General features: G+C 43.6%; 1 protein-coding gene across 1 annotated transcript in view; it reads right to left on the reverse strand.

Annotated features, from left to right (window-relative positions):
* Window positions 1–20539, reverse strand: part of DRP2 (dystrophin related protein 2) — a 42613-nt gene extending 22074 nt beyond the window's left edge. Inside the window, exons 1-8 of the mRNA XM_032228145.1 lie at window positions 20432–20539; window positions 9286–9419; window positions 9037–9193; window positions 7042–7162; window positions 4494–4762; window positions 3617–3763; window positions 2783–2861; window positions 999–1059 (exon numbers count right to left, since the gene is read on the reverse strand). Of these exons, the coding sequence (XP_032084036.1) occupies window positions 999–1059; window positions 2783–2861; window positions 3617–3763; window positions 4494–4762; window positions 7042–7162; window positions 9037–9193; window positions 9286–9419; window positions 20432–20539 (1076 nt within the window). The remainder of the gene's footprint in view (window positions 1–998; window positions 1060–2782; window positions 2862–3616; window positions 3764–4493; window positions 4763–7041; window positions 7163–9036; window positions 9194–9285; window positions 9420–20431) is intronic.
* Between the last annotated feature and the right edge of the window lie 271 nt (window positions 20540–20810).

Genomic DNA, 20810 nt, shown 5'->3' on the forward strand with positions numbered 1-20810 from the left:
TCTCCTCCTAGCGTAGTGTCTTTTTCCTCTGCCAACCGGATGTCCGGTTCCCCCACCATAGAGTCTCCTCCTAGCGTAGTGTCTTTTTCCTCTGCCAACCAGAAGTCCAGTTCCCCCACCATAGAGTCTCCTCCTAGCATGGTGTCCTTTTTCCTTTGCCAACCAGAAGTCCGGTTCCCCCACCATAGAGTCTCGTCCTAGCGTGATGTCTTTTTCCTCTGCCAACTGGAAGTCCAGTTCCCCCATCATAGAGTCTCCTCCTAGCATGGTGTCCTTTTCCTCTGCCAACCGGAAGTCTGGTTCCCCCACCATAGAGTCTCCTCTTAGCGTGGTGTCCTTTTTCCACTACCTGTCCTAACTGAAAGCCCTATCGATTGTGGAGCTGACCAGAAAACCCGCTCCTTGCCATACAGTCTCCTCCTGGCACGCCGTGCTCCTCCTTCCCAACCGGAAGGTTGTCTCAAAATTGTGGCACCAACCGGTGACAAGATTGTCAGCCAGATGGAAGCATTTAGTATCATATTTTCCACAAAATAAGACCTAACCTAATGGATCTTTTGGAGCAAAAATTAATATAAGAACCGGTCTTATTTTCGGGGAAACACAGTATGCTTGTCACACAGTTGCAAAGACACAAACTCAGCTACTTCATGGATCTAGGATCGGGGGTGGGGTGGGGAAATGCTCAGGAAAACCTCCCCTAACAACACGCTTATTGAATTTTGGTAATAATAATAATAATACTTAAATTGGAAACTTGGATGGAAACAAATATCACGAGTCCAAGGCTCATATAAATAATACAAAAATACACTCCGGCTCCTGCATTGAGAACATAACTGATTGGTACAGGGATGGGGGAAATCAATGGTATTGATTTTTACAAGGTACAAATGAAGGTTTAACAAAAAAGATATGGCAAGAGGGCTGAAGGTTGCTAAGAGCAATGAAGGTCGAGATACCGGAAGAAGCTTTGTAAGAGATAACTTGATACTCACTTGATGTAGTAAGGGACTTTATTGGGAGAAATGGCTCTCTCCCAGGGGACCTGGACTGAGGCTGCAAAGGAAAAGCAAGAGAATGTTTGTTAGCTCAAGGTTGAAGTGTGGGGTCCTTGGTGCTCTCTGAGCTTGCTTGTTTTCTTCCAGATGTTTCATTACCTTACGAGGTAACATTATCAGTGCTAGAAGGGAGAGGAGGAGACAGGAGGAGGAGAAGGGCTGTAGGGTCCTTGGTACTCTCTGAGCTTGCTTGTTTTCTTGCAGATGTTTCATTACCTTACGAGGTAACATTATCAGTGCTAGAAGGGAGAGGAGGAGACAGGAGGAGGAGGAGAAGGACTATGGGGTCCTTGGTGCTCTCTGAGCTTGCTTGTTTTCTTGCAGATGTTTCATTACCCAACTAGGTAACTTCATCAGAGCCGAGGTGGCGCAGTGGTTAAATGCAGCACTGCAGGCTACTTCAGCTGACTGCAGTTCTGCAGTTCGGCTGTTCAAATCTCACTGGCTCAGGGTTGACTCAGCTTTCCATCCTTCCGAGTTGGGTAAAATGAGGACCCGGATTGTTTTTATTTTTTTATTTTTTATTTTATCAATTTCATATATACATTCACAATTATATGATCTCATAACTGTTATTAATAATATGTATTTATAACCATTTTTCCCTATAGTTGACAATATACTTGAAATTGCTTTCTTACCATCCCATAAATCCATCTTATCTTACAACGGTCCTACTTCTTCTTCCCTCCCTCCCTCTTTCCTTCCCTCGTTTCTTCTCTCCTACTCTCCTTCCTTCCCTCCTTCCTTCCCTCCCTCCTTCCCCCTTCCCTCCCTCCTTTCTTCTCTCCTTCCCTCCTTCCTTCCCTCCTTTCTTCTCTCCTTCTCTCCTTCCTTTCCCCCTTCCTTTCCTCCTTCCTTCCCCCCTTCCTTCTTTCCTACATTCCCTCCTTCCTTCCCTCCTTTCTTCTCTCCTCTCCTTCCTTCCCTCCTTTCTTCTCTCCTTCCTTCCCTCCTTCCGTCCCTCCTTGCTTCCCTCCCTCCTTCCTTCCCCCCTTTCTTCTCTTTCTTCTCTCCTTCCTTCCTTCCTCCTCTCCTTTCCCTTCTCTCCTTCTCCTTCCTCCCCTTTACCCTTCCCCTCTTCTTCCCTTTCCTCCCCTCTTTCCTACTCTTTCATTCCCTTCAATTCTTCCTCTGCCTTTCCCTTTCTCCTATTCCTCTCCTTTCTCCTCTCCTTCCTATTTTTCCTTCTACTCCTCCCTCCATCCACTCTATCCATTGTTGTGTTTACATATTCTCCTCTTGAGGGGATGACCTGGTTCTCTTTTTTTTTTTTCCTTATTTGAAAGTGATATAAAAAAAGGCAAGATTTACAAAATACAGGATACAAAAAGAGATACAGCTCTTTACATATTTTCATCTCCCATAGCTCATCTCGCCTTACCTACCTAGGACCCGGATTGTTGTTGGGGGCAATATGCTGACTCTGTAAACCGCTTAGAGAGGGCTGAAAGCTCTATGAAGCGGTATGTAAGTCTAACTGCTATTGCTATTGCTATAAGGGAGAGGAATAAGGAGGAAGACGAAAAGGACTGTAGGGTCCTTGGTGCTCTCTGAGCTTGGTTGTTTTCTTGCAGATGTTTCATTACCTTATTAGGTAACATCATCAGTGCTAGAAGGAAGTGGTTGCTCTCATTTTATGCCACCGGTATATAAAATCCCACGAGTATATAAAATGAGAGCAATTCCCCATTTAGAAAAAATATCCCCAGTGCACCTACTTGAGAGGAAGTGTTGAGATCCTGGCCCAAAGTCCCGGTGAGCATCTTGAAGGTGCTTCAGACGGTCATTGATGGAGACCTGTGTGGAAGATGGACCCATCCAAACTTAAGTTGTGCGAAAAGTTCAGCCTTTCGGTCCGAGCAAGCAGTTCGTGGCTAAGCAACATCTAGAGGCCAGCTGTTCTCCCGCCGAATCCTCCCCATGGGATTAGTAGTTCAGCACAAGCCAAATGTGCCCATTCACAGGGAAAGCTGAAGTTGGGTAATAACCCAACCGATAATAACCGATAAAAACATACACAACAGGTAGCTTCCAAGTCCGCTTGTCTATATTTTGGGAAGTATGGGAGTGGGGGAGGAGGATCTGGGTCGAAAGCAGACCAGACTAGGCACCAGGTTGCTCCAAGTCAGTGACGGCAAACCTTTACGGCACCGACTGCCGAAAACGGAGCATGCGTGTGTGGTTGTTGGGCTGCAACCTGAAAGAGGAGCTGCCTAGGGGGGTATGCGTGGACCAGAAATGAACTTCTGATTTCCGGCACGGGCACGGGTGCTGGCAAGCTAGTCTTCTGGTTACTGGCACACATGCACATGTGGCGATCAGCTGGCTGGCACACATGCTCAGGCCTGAAAACGGAAGACCAGCTCTTTCAGTTTCTGGCCCTGCCACACACATGAAGGTCAGCTAATCATCACATGCGCACACACGCAAGAAATCCGGAAGAGGAAAGGGCGACGATGTGCATGCCAGGCAACATGGCTCTGCGTGCCACTGTGGGAACGGGTGCCACAGGTTCACCATCACAGCTCCAAGTTTTGTCCAAGGTGTCTCACCTGTAGTTGTTTCCAGCGTGTGTTGATCTGTTCGAGAGCACGGGAGTTCTCCATGGACAGGTGAACATCGGAGATAGCCAGCTGGTGTGCAAGGTCGTTCACAAGTTTCACCCCGTCTTTCATGGGGGAGAGCTCCTCTTGAAACAACTGGGGAGCCACATCCGTCCAAGAAAAAGCAGGAGAGATTAAAGAGCGGGGGAGGGGAAGAGACAGAGACAGAAAGAAAGCAAATAATTAAATAACCTAGAACAGGGATCACCAACCTTTCGGACCTCAGGGACCACTAAATTCATAGTTTTAAATCCTGTGGACCACTAATATGATCTGACTAATGATTGGATGGGTGGGTGTGGCTAGGTGTTCATGTGACTGGGCAGGCGTGGCCAACTCAATGTCACTCACGTCGAGGGGGGGGCTCGCTGGCTTCTACTGTACAGACATGACTCAACACAACATTGGACCCTAGTTACTTTGCATGCTTCTAGTCTTAATGCACAATGAGATGCTGAATCTACAGTTTCTTCCTCTGCTTAATTCAGGGGTCAGCAACCTTAAACACTCAAAGAGCCACAAAGGTCCTAACTACATGCCCCCGTTCAATTCTGGAGCCAACCACAAGTCCGATTCCCCCACCATAGTCTCCTCCTAGCATGGCATCCTTTTTCCTCTGCCGACCAGAAGTCCGGTTCCCTCACCATAGAGTCTCCTCCTAGCACAGGGTCCTTTTTCCTTTTACCGACCATTTTTCCTTTTACTGCCAGTGACCGGAAGCCTCAGCAGAGAGATGAAAGAGCCACATGCGGCTCCAGAGCCGCAGGTTGCCAACCCTTGGCTGCAGATCTCTTAGACAAGTGCAGGATGAGTAATCAAAGATTACCTTGGTGGCCTGGATGTGCTCCGGCAAAGAATCGATGAAGAGGTCTCCAATGGGCTCCCATGTCTCTTGCACACTTTCAGCTTGGTTGAGGGTGGTGCTGAGTTCTTCCATGGTCGCCTTGATCTCCAGCAGCTGCTCTAGGGTCCTCTCAATGTGACGGTGCTGGTCGACACAGCGGGCGGTCAGCTTCTCCCACAGTTCGCTGGCCACCGTTGCCTGCTTCCACACAAAACGGCTGATATTCTGGATCCGGTGTCTTGGGGAGACATCTAAAAAAGAGAGCATTGAGGAGGGAGAAGACCTGATGTTGAATTTCCAGTACTGCAATGGTGTCATCAGAAAATCTGATAGACTTTGGGAAGTATTTTATCAATGGTTAGAGGGAAAAAAGGGGAAATTGGAAATGTGAGAAGAAGATGAGTAGAAAATACGTTAGGATAGAGGTGTAAACAAGATGACAATTGTTACTATTATAATGATGAAGACAATCATCATTAATGTTAGTTTCATATTTTTATTAGAAGATACGTTAAGAGGAAAATGAATAGGTTAATAATGCTCAATTGCTTAATATATTGTAATTTTAAGATTAGAGAATTAATATTAATGTGAAATATGTTGTAAATGCAGAAAGCTGTTGCACATAGATATCTGCACCCAGACGACACACAGTTTAAGGAAAGATGAAATGTTCATATGTTGGAAAATAAAAAAGCAAAAAACTTTTTATTAAAAAAAGAAAGTCTTTTTTTTAACAGACTTTCTTTTAAAAGACCAATAAACTTTCAAACATCAGAGTGGAGAGGAGAACATTAGAACAACTTATAGGATCAGACCAATGGTCCTCTTGTTCAGGGGTCTCCAACTTTGGCAACTTTAAGAACTGTGGACTTCAACTCCCAATTCTGGGAGTTGAAGTCCACAAGTCTTAAAGTTGCCAAGGTTGGAGACCCCTGATCTACTTCAACATTCTGAAATACACCATTTTGGTCAGAAACTCACCAGTATGGAGAGGAGGGTGATAACTCTGTTCTACTTGTGATAACCAACAGCTGGCATCTATTTTATGCTGCTTATGATTCAGGAGGTTGCACAATTTCAGCGATAAATAAATTAGCAGTAGATTAAAAATAGAAGGCGAACAGGTTTTGGAAGGAAAAAGAAGGAGGAGGAGATGGGAAGGAAGGAAAGTTGGATAGCATTGTTTTCACTATGATTCCAGGTTAACATCCACAAATGTACACATTTCCTCTGCATGAATGGTGGGGCCTCCTGAATTTATGAGTGCATGGGAAGTCTGTATCATGGATACAGAAGAAACTTCCCAAGGTCACATACGAAGAAGTATAAAAACGTATTTAAGGGAAAGGGGGAAAGTATCTGTGGGCAGAGAGGAAAAAATGAACATTCAATGAAGACAGAGCATACTCAGCAGGGATAGATTGAGAGATGACGGTTTGGAGAAGAGGAATGGAATGATATCCATAGGAAGATCATGGCTACCTGGCTGGCATCCCAGGCAAGAGACAACCCTTGATGTACTGTTGCTGGAATAGCTGGCTATCAATAATTTGGATCCACTAGGCTTCCTAATTTTGAATATTTGATTTTCCCAGTTCCTTCAGAAAGGTTCTTATTCATTCTGGACAACCTTTCCTATCAAAGGACTTTGGCTGGACTGGGCTTTTAAGCAGCAGTGGCCTCCTCTGACGCCTGCTACCGGTTCAGTGAGTCTACTACCGAGCGTGAGCTTTGTGCGCCCTTTGCGTGCGCATGCGCACCTGAGGTGCAATCGCACAGCGCTAAAAAAGGAACATTTTGAAGCCTTCCGAGTCTGCAAAGGGAAGTAGAACAGCCGGTGTGTAGGGGGGAATCCACTATGCCACGTGATTTAGATTAGCTGGAAAGCAGGAAATCCAACGATTCTAGCTAATATAAATCGTGTGTCACAGCTGATCATCGAAAATACCAGTAGCATTTTTTTTTTACTACCGGTCTGAGCCACTAGCATTTCACCCCTGCTTTTAAGCCATAAACTATTAATAAAGGTCTCCCTAAGATACTAGCAGGAGCAATAGCACTTAGACTTATATACTGCTTCACAGTCCTTTCACAGCCCTCTCTAAGCGGTTTACAGAGTCAGCCGCTTGTGCCCAACAATCTTGGTCCTCATTTTACCGACCTCGAAAGGATGGAAGGCTGAGTCAACCTTGACCCTGGTGAGATTCGATCTGCCAAACTGCTGGCAGCCGGTGATCGGCAGAAGTAGCCTGCAGTACTGCACTCTAACTACTGCGCCACCACGGCTCAATATTCCTTTGAAAAGCAGGAAGGCATTACTGTATCCACTAATACTGTTTGGAGAGATTGTTTTTCAAGATGAGAAGTTAGGTTGAAAGACCAATTCACGAGCCAACACACATCCCCATCCCCCCCCCCCCCCTGCTGAGCTGGCAGACTTTTTAAGTTCTGAGGGAGTTAAGAATAAGAGAAAATGTTTGGAAAGTGCAAGGCCAGACGGAGGGAGAAAACAAACAGATGTGCCAACCTTTGCTGTCAAGATTTACATCTTCCACTTCTTCAAATGGGTGCTGAGTAAGGAAAACTTGAGCCGATTCCAAAATGGAATAAATGTATGGTCCCCGAGACTTCACTTCTTCCATGAAGGCCTACATCAGGGAGAGAAGACCAGAAGAACTGAAGGGAACTCCAGAAAATACTGTGTCCATACACAAGATAAAAGCCCTTATAACAGTGTTTCTCAACCTTGGCAACTTGAAGATGTCCGGACTTCAACTCCCAGAATTCCCCAGCCAGCGAATGCTGGCTGGGGAATTCTGGGACTTGAAGTCCGGACATCTTCAAGTTGCCAAGGTTGAGAAACACTGCCTTATAAACTCACTATTTGCTTTGGTTGAATCAACTCTTTTTTGGATCTTATGTACTAGTTAGAAATGGCAGCTTTAGGACTCTGGAAAGGGTCACCCTTGCAACCTTCTCAATGTAGATTTTGGAAGCGGACTTGAGGACATCGTGAGCTCAAGACACACCAGAGGAATGTTAATGGATTGATTAAGCTCTACCTCAATGGGAACCTTCTTTTCTTCTGTTTGAGTGACCAGAAGACCAAATGGAAGAAAAACCCCAATATGAGTTACTGGTATTTATAAAAAAAAAATGGTAAAGCTGGGATAAAAGCATCCTAAAGGTGTTTTTCCAAAAGGCAATTGGACTTCCCTGGTTTTTGTTATTTTTTTTCCTTTGAAAATGTTTCACTTCTCACCCCAAAAGCTTCTTCGGTTCAGTTCGGTTTAGAAGATGCTTGGATGAGAAGCGAAATGTTTTGAAAGGAAAAAAAAAACAAGAAAGCCCAGTTGCCTTGGGGAAAAGGGACAACCGAGACCAAGATGATTGAGAATCTCCAAAGAGGTGGGATAAAAATCAAACAAATAAATAAATATTGTTTTAGCATTTTCGTCCACTGGGGGGAGGGGGGAATCAGAGATAGATATCTGGAAACTTCTTTTTTTTTAATCTATATATAAATTTTATTTGTATATTTTTCTTTAACGTACATGAGTGCTTAATAAAAAAACATATTGTCTGGGTCAATTTACTTATACATAACAACAATAATAAGAATAATAATATTTACTTGTACATAGTGGTATTCTTCCAACTTCTAATTTCTACCTTTATTGTCTAACCATTGGTAAAAAAAATCCCGTACTAAAAAATATTCTGTATCTTCTTTATCTTCTATCTTTAATGTTAATCTATCCATTTCCGCACAGTCTAATATTTTTTAAATTATGTTTGCATCTGTAGGAATTCCCTCATTTTTCCAATATTGTGCAAATGCTGTCAACCCATGCAATATTACATATACCACCCCTTTGTCATATTTTTCTGGTAATATACCTCACAGGATTATTTCTTGCTTTAAAGCTATATGTTGCTTTATCATTTTCCCTTAACATGCATGAGGGGTTGGGTACGCTTCAAGGTGCTAGTTGTCACCTACAAAGCCCTTCATGGTATTGGACCTGGGTACTTGAGAGACCGCCTACTGCCAATTACCTCCACTAGACCAATTAGATCCCACAGACTAGGCCTCCTCCGAATTCCATCAGCCGGCCAGTGTCGACTGGCGACTACCCGGAGGAGAGCCTTCTCGGTGGCTGCTCCGACCCTCTGGAACGAACTCCCCGTGGAGATTCGTACCCTCACCACCCTCCAGGCCTTCCGCATAGCCCTTAAATCCTGGCTGTTCCGACAGGCCTGGGGCTAAAGACTCGCTGCCCCACTTCGAATGGTATGACTGTTGTGTTTTAACTATGTATGGCTTTTTATGTTTTTTGTAATTCTATTTGTTTTTCCCCTCCCTTTGAGTTGTGAGCCGCCCTGAGTCCCTTTAGGGGAAAGGGCGGCATACAAATAAACTAAAACTAAACTAAACTAAACTAAAAACCCTCGTGGATCCTGTTGGCTTTCTCAGATCCTCTGCATGATGCTAGGATTGGCATGGACTGTTGGTGCTTACCGTATGCCTCTCTTTCTCCTGCTGTACCAGGAGAACGTCCCCACGGAGTGGTAGCTGGGCAGAAATTTCCTCATCTTTTTGGCTAAGCCAGTCAATGATCTCCTGCAAAGGAATCTGTAGCTTGCCGCTGTGATCCGAGAAGGCCTCAAGGCGAGCCCTGAGGAGACAAAGGAGATGTCGAACCCCGGAAGGAGAGAAAAGAGAAGACGTCGAAGCAAAGTTACATTCGGGACATTTGATCCCGCTTACCGAAGGCTGTGTGATTTCTTCTTAATCTCATTCCAGCACAGATTCATTTCCAAGGTCATCTGGGGCCCAACAGCACCGTTGGGAGGCTTTTGGTTCAGGCTGGCTGGTATGGTGCCATCGCGGGCTGTTTTAACCTAAGTGTGAAGACAGAGAGCCTGATCAAGGAAGGGGAAAGCACAAAAGGAACAGAATCAATTTGATTCAGGCATCCTGTCCCCCGCCCCCCTAAATAATTGCCATTTATTTATTCAGCAGATTTATGTAGCCGTCTTTCTCATAGAATGTGACACTGGTTGTCCTAGAACCTCAGGGACAATTAAAGCAGCATGACAGGTATTAAAACACTGAAGTGCAAATTAGAATTAAAAAATTGGAAAACCAAGATTGCGAGAGAATACCAATCAACTCCTCTAATACAGCCACCTTGCAGGCTCCCCCCTGCGGCTGATGATTATTTAGCTCTTTGAGTTTTAGTTACTTGTTACTTTGGGCATCCCATGGGCAGAAAGGCAGAATAATATTAGCAACCAAAATTGTGCTTGAAAGGGAGGGGAGTACACTTCATGGGGTGATGGAGAGTCAGCAGCTCACGGCAAACATTTGCTTGGAGTAAAGTTGGTTCACAAGAAATGTAGGAAAAAAAGTGCACACAGCAGGAGATGATTATGCTACCCAGATCATCGTAGTTTTCAAAATGTAGATTCCTTCCCACACAATGAATGGTATCATGCCTCAGAACAAGCCCTACTCATCATCATAGTCATCATCAACATCAATGTCAACACTGTCATCATCAACATCAACATTGTCAACGTCAACATTGTCAACGTCAACATCAACATTGTCAACGTCAACATTGTCAACGTCAACATCAATGTCAACACTGTCATCATCAACATCAACATTGTCAACATCAACATCAATGTCAACATTGTAAATGTCATCAACATCAATATCAACATCAACGTTGACATCAATACCAACATCAATGTCAACATCAACATCACTGCTACCACCATCTGGCTAAGAGATTAGTTACCTATTGATTTTTTAAAAAAACTCTTCCCTTTCAAGTTATGGAATCAATGTCCTTAACTATCAGGCTCCAGTTATGGAACTTGTGGACCCCATTATGACTGTATGGCTGCCCAGATATCTTCTCTTATATGACCTTCTTGTTTTAAGTCCTTTTAATGAAAAGCAACAAGATATGGGAAGCTATTGTGCAGACCATCCATCTAGGATCACTTAGCTATCCTTGGCTGATGTCACACAACGGAGCAAGTCTGATACTGGTTGATCATTCAACAGAAGGCCATCCCCGGCCAAAGTTTAAAGTGGGATGTGTTAAAAAACATCCCAGAAGGAGACACCAGAAAACCACTTCCATGTCCCACATCCCATTTTCCACAAAAGCTACATAGATGCTTCCATGAAGTCCTCAGCAGTTGACCTCAACTCAAGGAAGGCTTTCCTTTTCCCCACATTTTCTATTCAGCTTGTTGCTACTTAACTACAGAACACACACACTTTGAGGTATTTATTTTTCTTATTGCTTTTTTTTTGACCCAGCTCATAGTTTGCATTCTGAAGCTTCGACCCAGATTGTCATAAGCCAAGATGCTCTGAATGGATTTTTGCACATCTTCCATTCACTCAAAGTGTGTCATAATGTGTTGTAGGCCTTTAAAATTGGGGAAGGGCACCTCAGGAGGGCATTTGGCCATCTGTCTGCTCCTGTGTTAGCTTCTTGCACTCTGTCTTTTATCAAATTCGCGTTGGTTTCCCCCTCGGCAGGCTCCCTTGTGCCAGATCAACACGGAGGGAGTCTGGCAATGTAAACACCAAACAGTACCATTTCCCCGTTTCATCTTGGCGCATTTCACAGCACCATGTTATTTCAGGGGCATGCATGCCCTAAAATGCCCACTTTCGATTTCTGTGCGTTTCGGCAATCGCAAAGAGAAGCACCCCGAATCAAATCACTGCAGACCAAATCCTTTTTTTCCCTTAAGCAGAGTAGCCAATTTCTTCTCTAACCAAAGAGGTTCAAAAGCAAACAGCACTGCAAGAGATGCAACCCATTTGCCATTTTGTTCTAAGAAGCTGCTTTTCCCAAACGTTTTATTTCAATAACCTTTTTTTTTTTTTTTTTAACAAAGGCTACCATCGGGCTACTGTTTCCGCTGTTGGTTTTATATGTTAGCCTTTCCCAGCTCAGAGTTGCCTTGAACAGTGAGATGGGCAGCAAAATAAATTTGATGACAACAATAACGATGATGATGATGATGATGATGATGATGATAATAATAATAATAATAATAATAATAATAATAATAATAATCAGCTGCTGTAAAAAAATCACGCAGACTGATTATAAATTGCAGCACAATTCAGCACCACAAATGATCCAGTGGATTTGTGCAAAAAGTATAATATTAAAACAACAACCAACTGGTGGGAACATAAGCCTGAAAAAGTCACCGAAAATCAGATGGTCAAGATCTTATGGGAATTTCGCATACAAACAGACAAAATACTGGCGCATAATACACCAGGCATCACACTGATTGAGAAAAATAAGGTCACAATCATAGACATTGCAATACCAGGTGATAGCAGGGTCGACGAGAAGGAACATGAAAAAATTGTGAAATACCAGGACTTAAAAATCGAAATTCAACGACTATGGCACAAACCAGCAGTGGTAATTCCAGTGGTAATTGGCACACTGGGTGCTATTCCAAAAGCACTAGAATTACATTTAAAACAGTTAAAAATTGACAAAATCACCATCAGTCAAATGCAAAAAGCCGCACTGCTTGGATCTGCATGCACATTACGAAAATACGTTACGACGTCCTGGGCCCCTGGGTGGGGCCCGACTAGTAACCAATGCCAAGTCCAGCGAAACAACTGGCCGCTGTGATACAATTGTATAATAACAATAATAATAGTACCCATAACCATTAGTGGCTTTGGTACAATCCCAAAACAACTGGAGCAACACTGGAACACCATCGGCATTGACAAAATCACCGTCAGTCAATTGCGAAAGGCAGCTTCACTGGGAACAGCCCATAACCTGCAACGGTACTTTTAATACCACCAAACATCATCTGCCCACAGTGTCCTTGGGAAAGACTCAATAGACGAATTAAAATGTCAAATCCAGTCTGAATTTCTGGTTGACTGCACGACAAACCATAATCATCCGCCTGTTACCTGCTTGCATTTTTTTTTTTAATCTGCTGGGGGGAAAACCCCCAAAGATGTCAGAGAGAAAAATGGGGCTCAAAAATGGTTTGAATTCTTCAGACACCCTGTGTTGGTTTCAATTGGGATTTGATTCCCAATGAGAGTTGCAATGGATCTTTTTTTTCCTCTTGGCAATTAAAGCGAGATTTCACTACAAAGAGATTATTACTGCAGAGCAAATACCAGTGACACAGAAAATGGGATACTTTAGTACTGCTTCCATCTGCAGTTCTTTTGTCCCAAGTGTTTTAGCATGGCTACATTTAAGCATCATCAACTTCTTCATGGAAGGTTTATTTTTGAGAGCAGCCTTATCTGTCCTAATATTCCATAGTCTGCAGGAGCACAAACCCAGTTAGAAATCCGGTAGGTAGCTAAATGGAGGACTTCTCCAATACAGTCTCCTACCACGGACTGACTTTTTTTTTTTAAAAAAAAGAATCTTGTTCAAAGCAGACCTGTAACATTTTCATTATGCCTCTATCACAGGCCATTAAGGAATTATTTTATCAGGGAAGGAAACGTAGAGAAAATGAGGGAGATGAACAATTGCACTCTGCAAATTAATGGTTACTAATTGGAGACCTGAAATAGTTTTATGCAAAGAGAGTGAGCAAGAGAGCAAGGGAAATGGAGAGAGAGAGAGAGCGTGTGTGAGAGAGAAATATGATAAATAGATATAACAGGTTAAAGAAACAAGATTAGAGAGAGAACTAAGATAATGGTAGATAGATGATAGATAGATAGATAGATAGATAGACAGACAGACAGACAGACAGACAGATAGATAGATGATAGATAGATAGATAGATAGATAGATAGATAGATAGATAGATAGATACAAAAATGATATATAGAAAGATGATAAATACTGTAGATATAGATAGATAAGGTAAAGGTTCCCCTTGCATATGTGTGCTAGTCGTTCCCAACTCTAGGGGGCAGTGCTCATCTCCGTTTCAAAGCCAAAGAGCCAGCGCTGTCCGAAGATGTCTCTGCGTTCATATGGCCCACATGACTAAATGCCGAAGGTGCGCAGAACGCTGTTACCTTCCCACCAAAGGTGGTCCCTATTTTTCTACTTGCATTTTTTACGTGCTTTCGAACTGCTAGGTTGGCAGAAGCTAGGACAAGTAACAGGAGCTCAATCCGTTACGCAGAGCTAGGGATTTGAACCACCAAACCGCCAACCTTTCTGATCGACAAGCTCAGTGTCTTAGCCACTGAGCCATTGCGTCCCTTATAGAGAGATAGAAGGACAGATAAATGATAGAGATAATAGAATATACACACATGGATGGATGGATGGATGGATGGATGGATGATGCATATAGATGAGAAACAGAGAGAGACAGCCAGACAGAGATCGAGTTAGAGATGACAAAAGAGCTGTTCCAAAGAATTTCTCCACGTTCCAAAAATCTTTTCATGCTAACAGAGCCGCTATTCTAATTTTAGGGAGCATTGCCTCATTTGTAACGGATAAAAACTTTCCTTCTTATTCCACTGAGATGTACCCTGAATATATAGCCTGAATAGCAGCCTAGCCTTGTCAAGAGTTTGCCCGGCTTTGCCCATTTCAAGCCAGGCTTGATTTGACAGGCTCCTCTCCCCTTAATACACCACAACATCAAAAGCAATACAGATTTATGAAAAGAGAGAAAGAGAGAGAGAGAAAATACTGCCAGCTCCGGCTTAAAAAGATGCCCTTTATAAATCATTCACATCAAAGCTGTGGTGCATCTTGCTGTGTTCGCCTGGGATTTTCCACGTGCCCAAGCAGACTAACTCAGCTTGCTCTGTAACCATCGTAGTTACCCGAAGCCCAAGGGGAGAACTCTTATCGGAATCCAAATTCTTTAAAGAAGACGGACGGCAGAAGCAACCTCAGAGGTCAGGCTGCCAGGTCAGGTCAAGGCTCAATGTGAAATGGGACATTCCTCCCTTCTTCACTTGAAATCAACTAGCCTTTTTTAAAAAAAAAACATTTTTATTGGGTTATAAAGTATTATAAATTGGAGTGGTGCAGTAGCCTACAGGTGGAGTTCTCGCCTCCCAATCAGGAGGCTGTGAGTTCGATCCTAGGTAGAGACAAATATTTCTATCTCTGTGCGCACAATGAGACTGTATCTGTTGAACAAAACTCCGCATTGGTGACGGGAAGGGCATCGGGCCAATAAACACTCTGCTAGCTCCATTCGTTTGCCCAGACTCCACCCCGCAAGGGATTATGGGGTCGTCAAAAGAAGATGATGATGATAAAGTATTATAAAATACAAAACACAAAAGCAAATAAGAAGATGTGGAGAGGAAGGGGGAGAGGGCAAAGAAAAATGAGGAAGGGTAGGGAAAGAAAAAGAAGCATTGACTTCCGACCTGTTACAGTAGAATAAGGCATTCACAACAAATCACAACTTTTTGTTTTCCTATAATATTATGAACCAGTCATTTCTACAAAAGTCTATCAGTCTAATCTGTGAAACCCCAAATAAAAGTTTCATTCTTTTCTACCTCGAGCATGAAGTTCAGAAGCAGTTTCAATGTGGAAACCAAAGTATTTATGTTCTTTTCGTTGAGCAGTGTAGTCAATTTTGACATTTCAACCTACTCCATCAACTTAGAATAGAACAGAGTTGGAAGGGACTTTGGAGGTTTTCTAGTCCAACCCCCTGCCTAGGCAGGAAACCCTATAGCATTTCAGACAAATGGTTATCCAATCTCTTTTAAAAACAGATTTAACAGAGTTGGAATGAACCTCGTGGTAGAATTCATCATAGAATAACAAGAGTTGATAGGGACCTTGGAGGTCTTCTAGTCCAACCCCCTGCATAGGCATGAAACGCTACACCACTTCAGACAAATGGTTATTTAATCTCTTCTTAAAAACTTCCAGTGTTGGAGCATTCACAACTTCTGGAGGCAAGCTGTTCCACTGATTAATTGTTCTCACTGTCAGAAAATTTCTCCTTAGTTCTAAATTGCTTCTCTCCTTGATTAGTTTCCACCCATTGCTTCTTGTCCTGCCCTCAGGTGCTTTGGAGAATAGCTTGACTCCCTCTTCTTTGGGGCAGCCCCTGAGCCATTGGAACACTACTGTCATGTCTCCCCTAGTCCTTCCTTTCATTAAACTAGACATACCCAGTTCTTGCAACCGTTCTTCATATGTTTTAGCCTCCAGTCCCCTAATCCTCTTTGTTGTTCTTCTCTGCACTCTTTCCAGAGTCTCAACATCTTTTTTACATCGTGGCAAACAAAATGTCTGCAACCATTCAACCATAATTGAACTCAAACATTCTTGAATTACTTGTCTGCCGTTTTCCAGCTTCCGTCTCAAACTACCAGTCGTTACCACTACAAGAGAAATCCATTTGGCCAATCCACTCCTCCCTTTCTCTCAATTCTCCCCATCGGCACATCAGATCTCTGCACAGTGGCTTTCTTTGGAGATCAAGGCAGGCATTCAGCCTCCTTAGACCATGGCTTACCTATTCAGAAGTTGGAATAGAGCTCCATGGGGAAGCCCCTGCCTGGCTGCCAGCTCCCTATGTCTCCAAACAACCTCCCCCCCAAAACAAATGTTGAGAAGAAACGGGGAAGGGAGAAGGGACAGAAAGGGCAGGGCAGGGAGGGCCCAGAGATGTTGCTTGTTGCCTTCAGGCGTTGCCCCCTTTGGAATCTGCAGGAGGTGGTGGCACAATGACAGCCGACCGTTCTCTGCGTGAATTGGGGCTTTGTCTAGGTGGAATTCCAGCAACTTCCAAGCCATGTTGACTCGGGAGGGGCGGGGGAGGGGGACAACAAGGGAGAGAACGTAGAACTGCTTACGGGCAAGGAAGGCTTAAATGTTACGGGTGAGGAGGCTCTTGAACTCCCCCAAGCATGGACGTGTGACAGTCACGCTTGACTTTTCATTTTTCAGGCAAAAGGAAGCTGGGTCAACCGGGGTTGGGACGGCCTTTGGGATGAGATCTTCCAGGCACAGGGAGAGGAGGGAGGGAGGGGAGGGGAAGGGGAGGTGGGGCAGGGTCTGCGCTAGAAATGGGCTTGGGATGAAGATCCCACATCACATTTGACGTAGCCCTACGGAATCGGGAATGGGTAGAAAGAAGTCTTCTTCTACAACAAAAAAGCACGACAAAGAATGCTTTTTTCTGCGCCAACTCAGGAAGCTCAAACTGCCCAAAGAGTTGCTGATACAGTTCTCTAGAGGAATTATTGAGTCTGTCATCGGCACCTCCATAACTGTCCGGTTTGGCTCTGCAACCCAACAAGACAGACATGGACTTCAACGGATAATTAGAACTGCAGAAAAAACAATGGCTACCAACCTGCCTTCCATTGAGGACCAGTATGCTACACGAGTCAAAAAGAGGGCCGTGAAAATATTTACAGACCCCTCGCATCCTGGACATAAATTGTTTCAACTCTTACCCTGAAAACGATGCTATAGGGCACTGCACACCAGAACAACTAGACACAGGGACAGTTTTCTCCCCAATGCCATCACCCTGCTAAACAACTAATTCCCTCGACAGTGTCAAACTGTTCACTAAGGCTGCATTACTATTACTATTAGTCTTCTCATCATTCCTATCACCCGTCTCCTCCCACTTATGAGTGCAGGACTGTAACTTTGTTGCTTGTATCCTTAGGATTTATATTGATATTGATTGTTTCCCGATTGCTTATTTGTTATTCCCGAGTACTTATATGGCTATCAGTAAGTGTTGCACCTTATGCTTTTTGACGAATGTATCTTGTCTTTTTATGTACACTGAGACCATCTGCACCAAAGACAAATTCCTTGTGTGTCCAATGACACTTCGCTAATAAAGAATTCTATTCTATTCTATTCTATTCTATTCTATTCTATTCCGAATTCCATCAGCCGGCCAATGTCGGCTGGCAACTACCCAGAGGAGAGCCTTCTCGGTGGCTGCTCCAACCCTCTGGAACGAACTCCCCGTGGAGATTCGTACCCTCACCACCCTCCAGGCCTTCCGCGTAGCCCTTAAGTCCTGGCTGTCCCGACAGGCCTGGGGCTAAAGATTTTAACCCCACTCGAATTGTATGACTGTTGTGTTTTTTAATGATGTATTGTTTTCTCATGTTTGTGACTTGTTTGTCCTCCCTCCCCTTGAGTTGTGAGCCGCCCTGAGTCCCCCCAGGGAAAAGGGCGGCATACAAATAAAGCATCTCAATCTCTCAATATTCTATTCTCTTCTCTTCTCTTCCATTCCATTCCATTCCATTCCATCCTATTCCATTCAAACAACGGTTGAGGCTCTCGGAATCTGATGGAAGAAATGTTCAGCCCCGTGGTCATGGAATCCATGCAGTGAAAGCTTTCAATTGAAGAGCCATTCTTTGTTCTCAGCCTTCCTTCTAGTTCCCCCAATATTCAAAGGAGTGATGGGATGAAATCAATAACTGACAGGAGCAAAAGGATGGGATTTGTCCATCTTTAGTAGCTATGCAAATATGGGGCCCCTGCCCACTGGCTCTCATCTGCAAAACTGCTTCTCCAGCCTGCTCTTAAAGACATGCGACCCTCTCCCTTGGCCCTTACTGCTGTCCTAGCTCAGGACTCCAATTCCCATGCTCTTGAAACCCATCATACAGGCAAGAGGGGTGCTTTGGAGGGGGAGGGGGGTCTCCACACTTTGCTAACTTCCATGGACCATCCCATCTGGGGCTACTGAAAATTGCACTTCTGCAGTTCTAGGTGGGAGATTCACAGATCCCCTTCCATCTCTATGCCACACTTTTGAAGGGATGACGGTGGCATGTGGTTTAGGGAGATGTTTTGTATTCAAATACTGTATAATTTACTCATGATACTGTTTCCATTGTCCCTTAAAATATTAACAGATTCCACCACGGTTTGAGAATCAGTGTCTCCACTAGATAGTAATTGACAGCCAAGCCGAAACTAAGTTTTAATTGACTAAAATTAGCAAACTTCCTCGAACCCCAAATAAGTTACCCAAACCTAATCCACATATCAAAGGATACTGTCTGCAAACACAAACAGAGTTAATTAAATTAGGCCTCCCAGTGGAATTGCTTGTTCCCAAGAATAAACACACCTATACAGGCCTCTCGAGCATCACCCTAGAATCAGCATATAGTCATCTCATCCTACGGAACTCACCCTATAAAACTCTCTCTATAAAAAATATCCTGCTGTTCCCCATTTCTCTGCAGCCCGCCCTTAAGGACAAACTGTTTTGCTTTTAGAAATGAATATTTCTTCTTTCCTCACAACTGTCTGGATCTTATTTTATTTATTCTTGCGCAGTCCCAGTTCCAGTTGGAACCCCAAATTATTCTTCTGACACTAACATCTGGAATTCTTTTTTAAAAATATTTTTTTAAGTTATGCTTTTATATTGTGTGTGAAGATCGTTGGTTCTGGGTATCATTCATATTAATCCAATTCACAATAAAAATATTAGTAATCTCTATCACATTTCTCAAATTTAAGTAATCCTTATTATATTGTTCAAACATTATCTATTAAAAAAATGCCTAACTCCTCATCGTTATCTCTACCTTCATCTATATCTTTCTTGTTCTAGGTAAACATTTCTCTATTATATATGAACAAATTTAACCAAGTTTCATTTATATTGATCCAGTTTGCGCTAACATTGTTAATAATCTCTTATCACATTTATCAAGTTTATATAATCCTCATTATATTATTTATACATCTCCTCTAGTACTTCAATTCTTATGCATTTTTCCATTTTAATGCATCTGGAATTCTTAAGGAGTCTGTTTTCTCTTGGGAGTGCAGGAATTTGTGGCTCACACCCAATCCTTAGCACCAAAGAAGGAAAACATGCATTGTTTTCACCAAGAGGATTCCATTCCCATCAACAAGGTTCTCCCACAGATTTTTGCTTCAAAGGGCATTTCCTTGCTCCAACTCGCCTACAAGCACAGGATGAAAAGTCCCTTCTCACTTTTGTTCCAGCTCTGACACTTTCTTCTTCCATCAACCAGCCTGATGTGCTACACAACACCTCTACAGAATAGAATAGAATAGAATGGAATGGAATAGAATAGCAGAGTTGGAAGGGACCTTGAAGGTCTTCTAGTCCAACCCCCTGCTTAGGCAGGAAACCCTACACCACTTCAGACAAATGGTTATCCAACATCTTCTTCAAAACTTCCAGTAGCTTCCAGTCCCCTAATCATTTTTGTTGCTCTTCTCTGCACTCTTTCTAGAGTCTCCTCTTTTTTTTTTACATCGTGGCAACCAAAAGGGGATGCAGTTTTGCCTCGCTTTAGCTCTGTTCTGAGGGCTAAACCTCTCTCTGTTGATGACCTTCTACAAAACTATCATGGATGGTATGGAGAAACTTCTCCAAGCCTTGCATTTTTTAAATAAAAGTATTTGTCCACCACCCTGGTCACGGAGTAAGGCTGGAGTAGAAAACAGAAGACCAGTTAGAGTAGGGGAAATAGACACTTTGACCTAGTGGCTAAGGCACCAAACTAGAAAGCAGAGACCATGAGTTGAAGTCTTGCAATAGCCATTTAAAGTCATCTTGGTGACCCTTGGGCCAATCACCAGGATGTAGTGAGTTCTAATCCTGCCATAGGCATGAAAGCTGACCGGATGACTTTGGGCCAATCACAAGGTGACTGTGAGTTCCAGTCCCACCTTCGCCATGAAAGCCAGCTGGATGAAAAAAAGAAATGAAATTCCAGGTTGGTGCCCATATTATGAGCCTGGTTCCATGGTTGCAAGTTTAGGGATCATTTTCTTTATCAGATGAGGTGCTAAGCCACATGCAGGTGAGGTGCTAAGCCAGAGAGTAACCCCGTGCACAGGTAAGGCAAAGACAGCCGTTTGGGTGGAGCTTAAAGGTCTTACCTGAGAGTGAGGGTAGGAGGTGCTGTTGCGACGGGATGTCCCGGCGTTGTGCCATTCACGACATCTGGGGAGGGTGAATGAGCATCCCTGCATGACCATGGGCTGCATTAGAACAGACGCTCATGAGGACCAACCCCTGGCTGAGCAGTGGCAACTGAAAGGAAGGCAGAAGACGAAGAAGTGTCATTCCATCTTTCCCCAGAATTGACAGCAGAATCTCAACCTTGGCTGTTTTAAGATGGTTGGACTTCAACTCCCAGAATTCCCTAGCCTCCAGTTCAGAGGTCGCGGAATTTATTTATTTGTTCAATCTGTAGGCCACCCACCTCACAACCGAGCTTCCAATATCAAAAATTAGCAAAGGCTTAAAAACATTTAG

Source organism: Thamnophis elegans, chromosome 12, assembly GCF_009769535.1.
Source record: "Thamnophis elegans isolate rThaEle1 chromosome 12, rThaEle1.pri, whole genome shotgun sequence".
Lineage (NCBI taxonomy): Eukaryota > Metazoa > Chordata > Lepidosauria > Squamata > Colubridae > Thamnophis > Thamnophis elegans.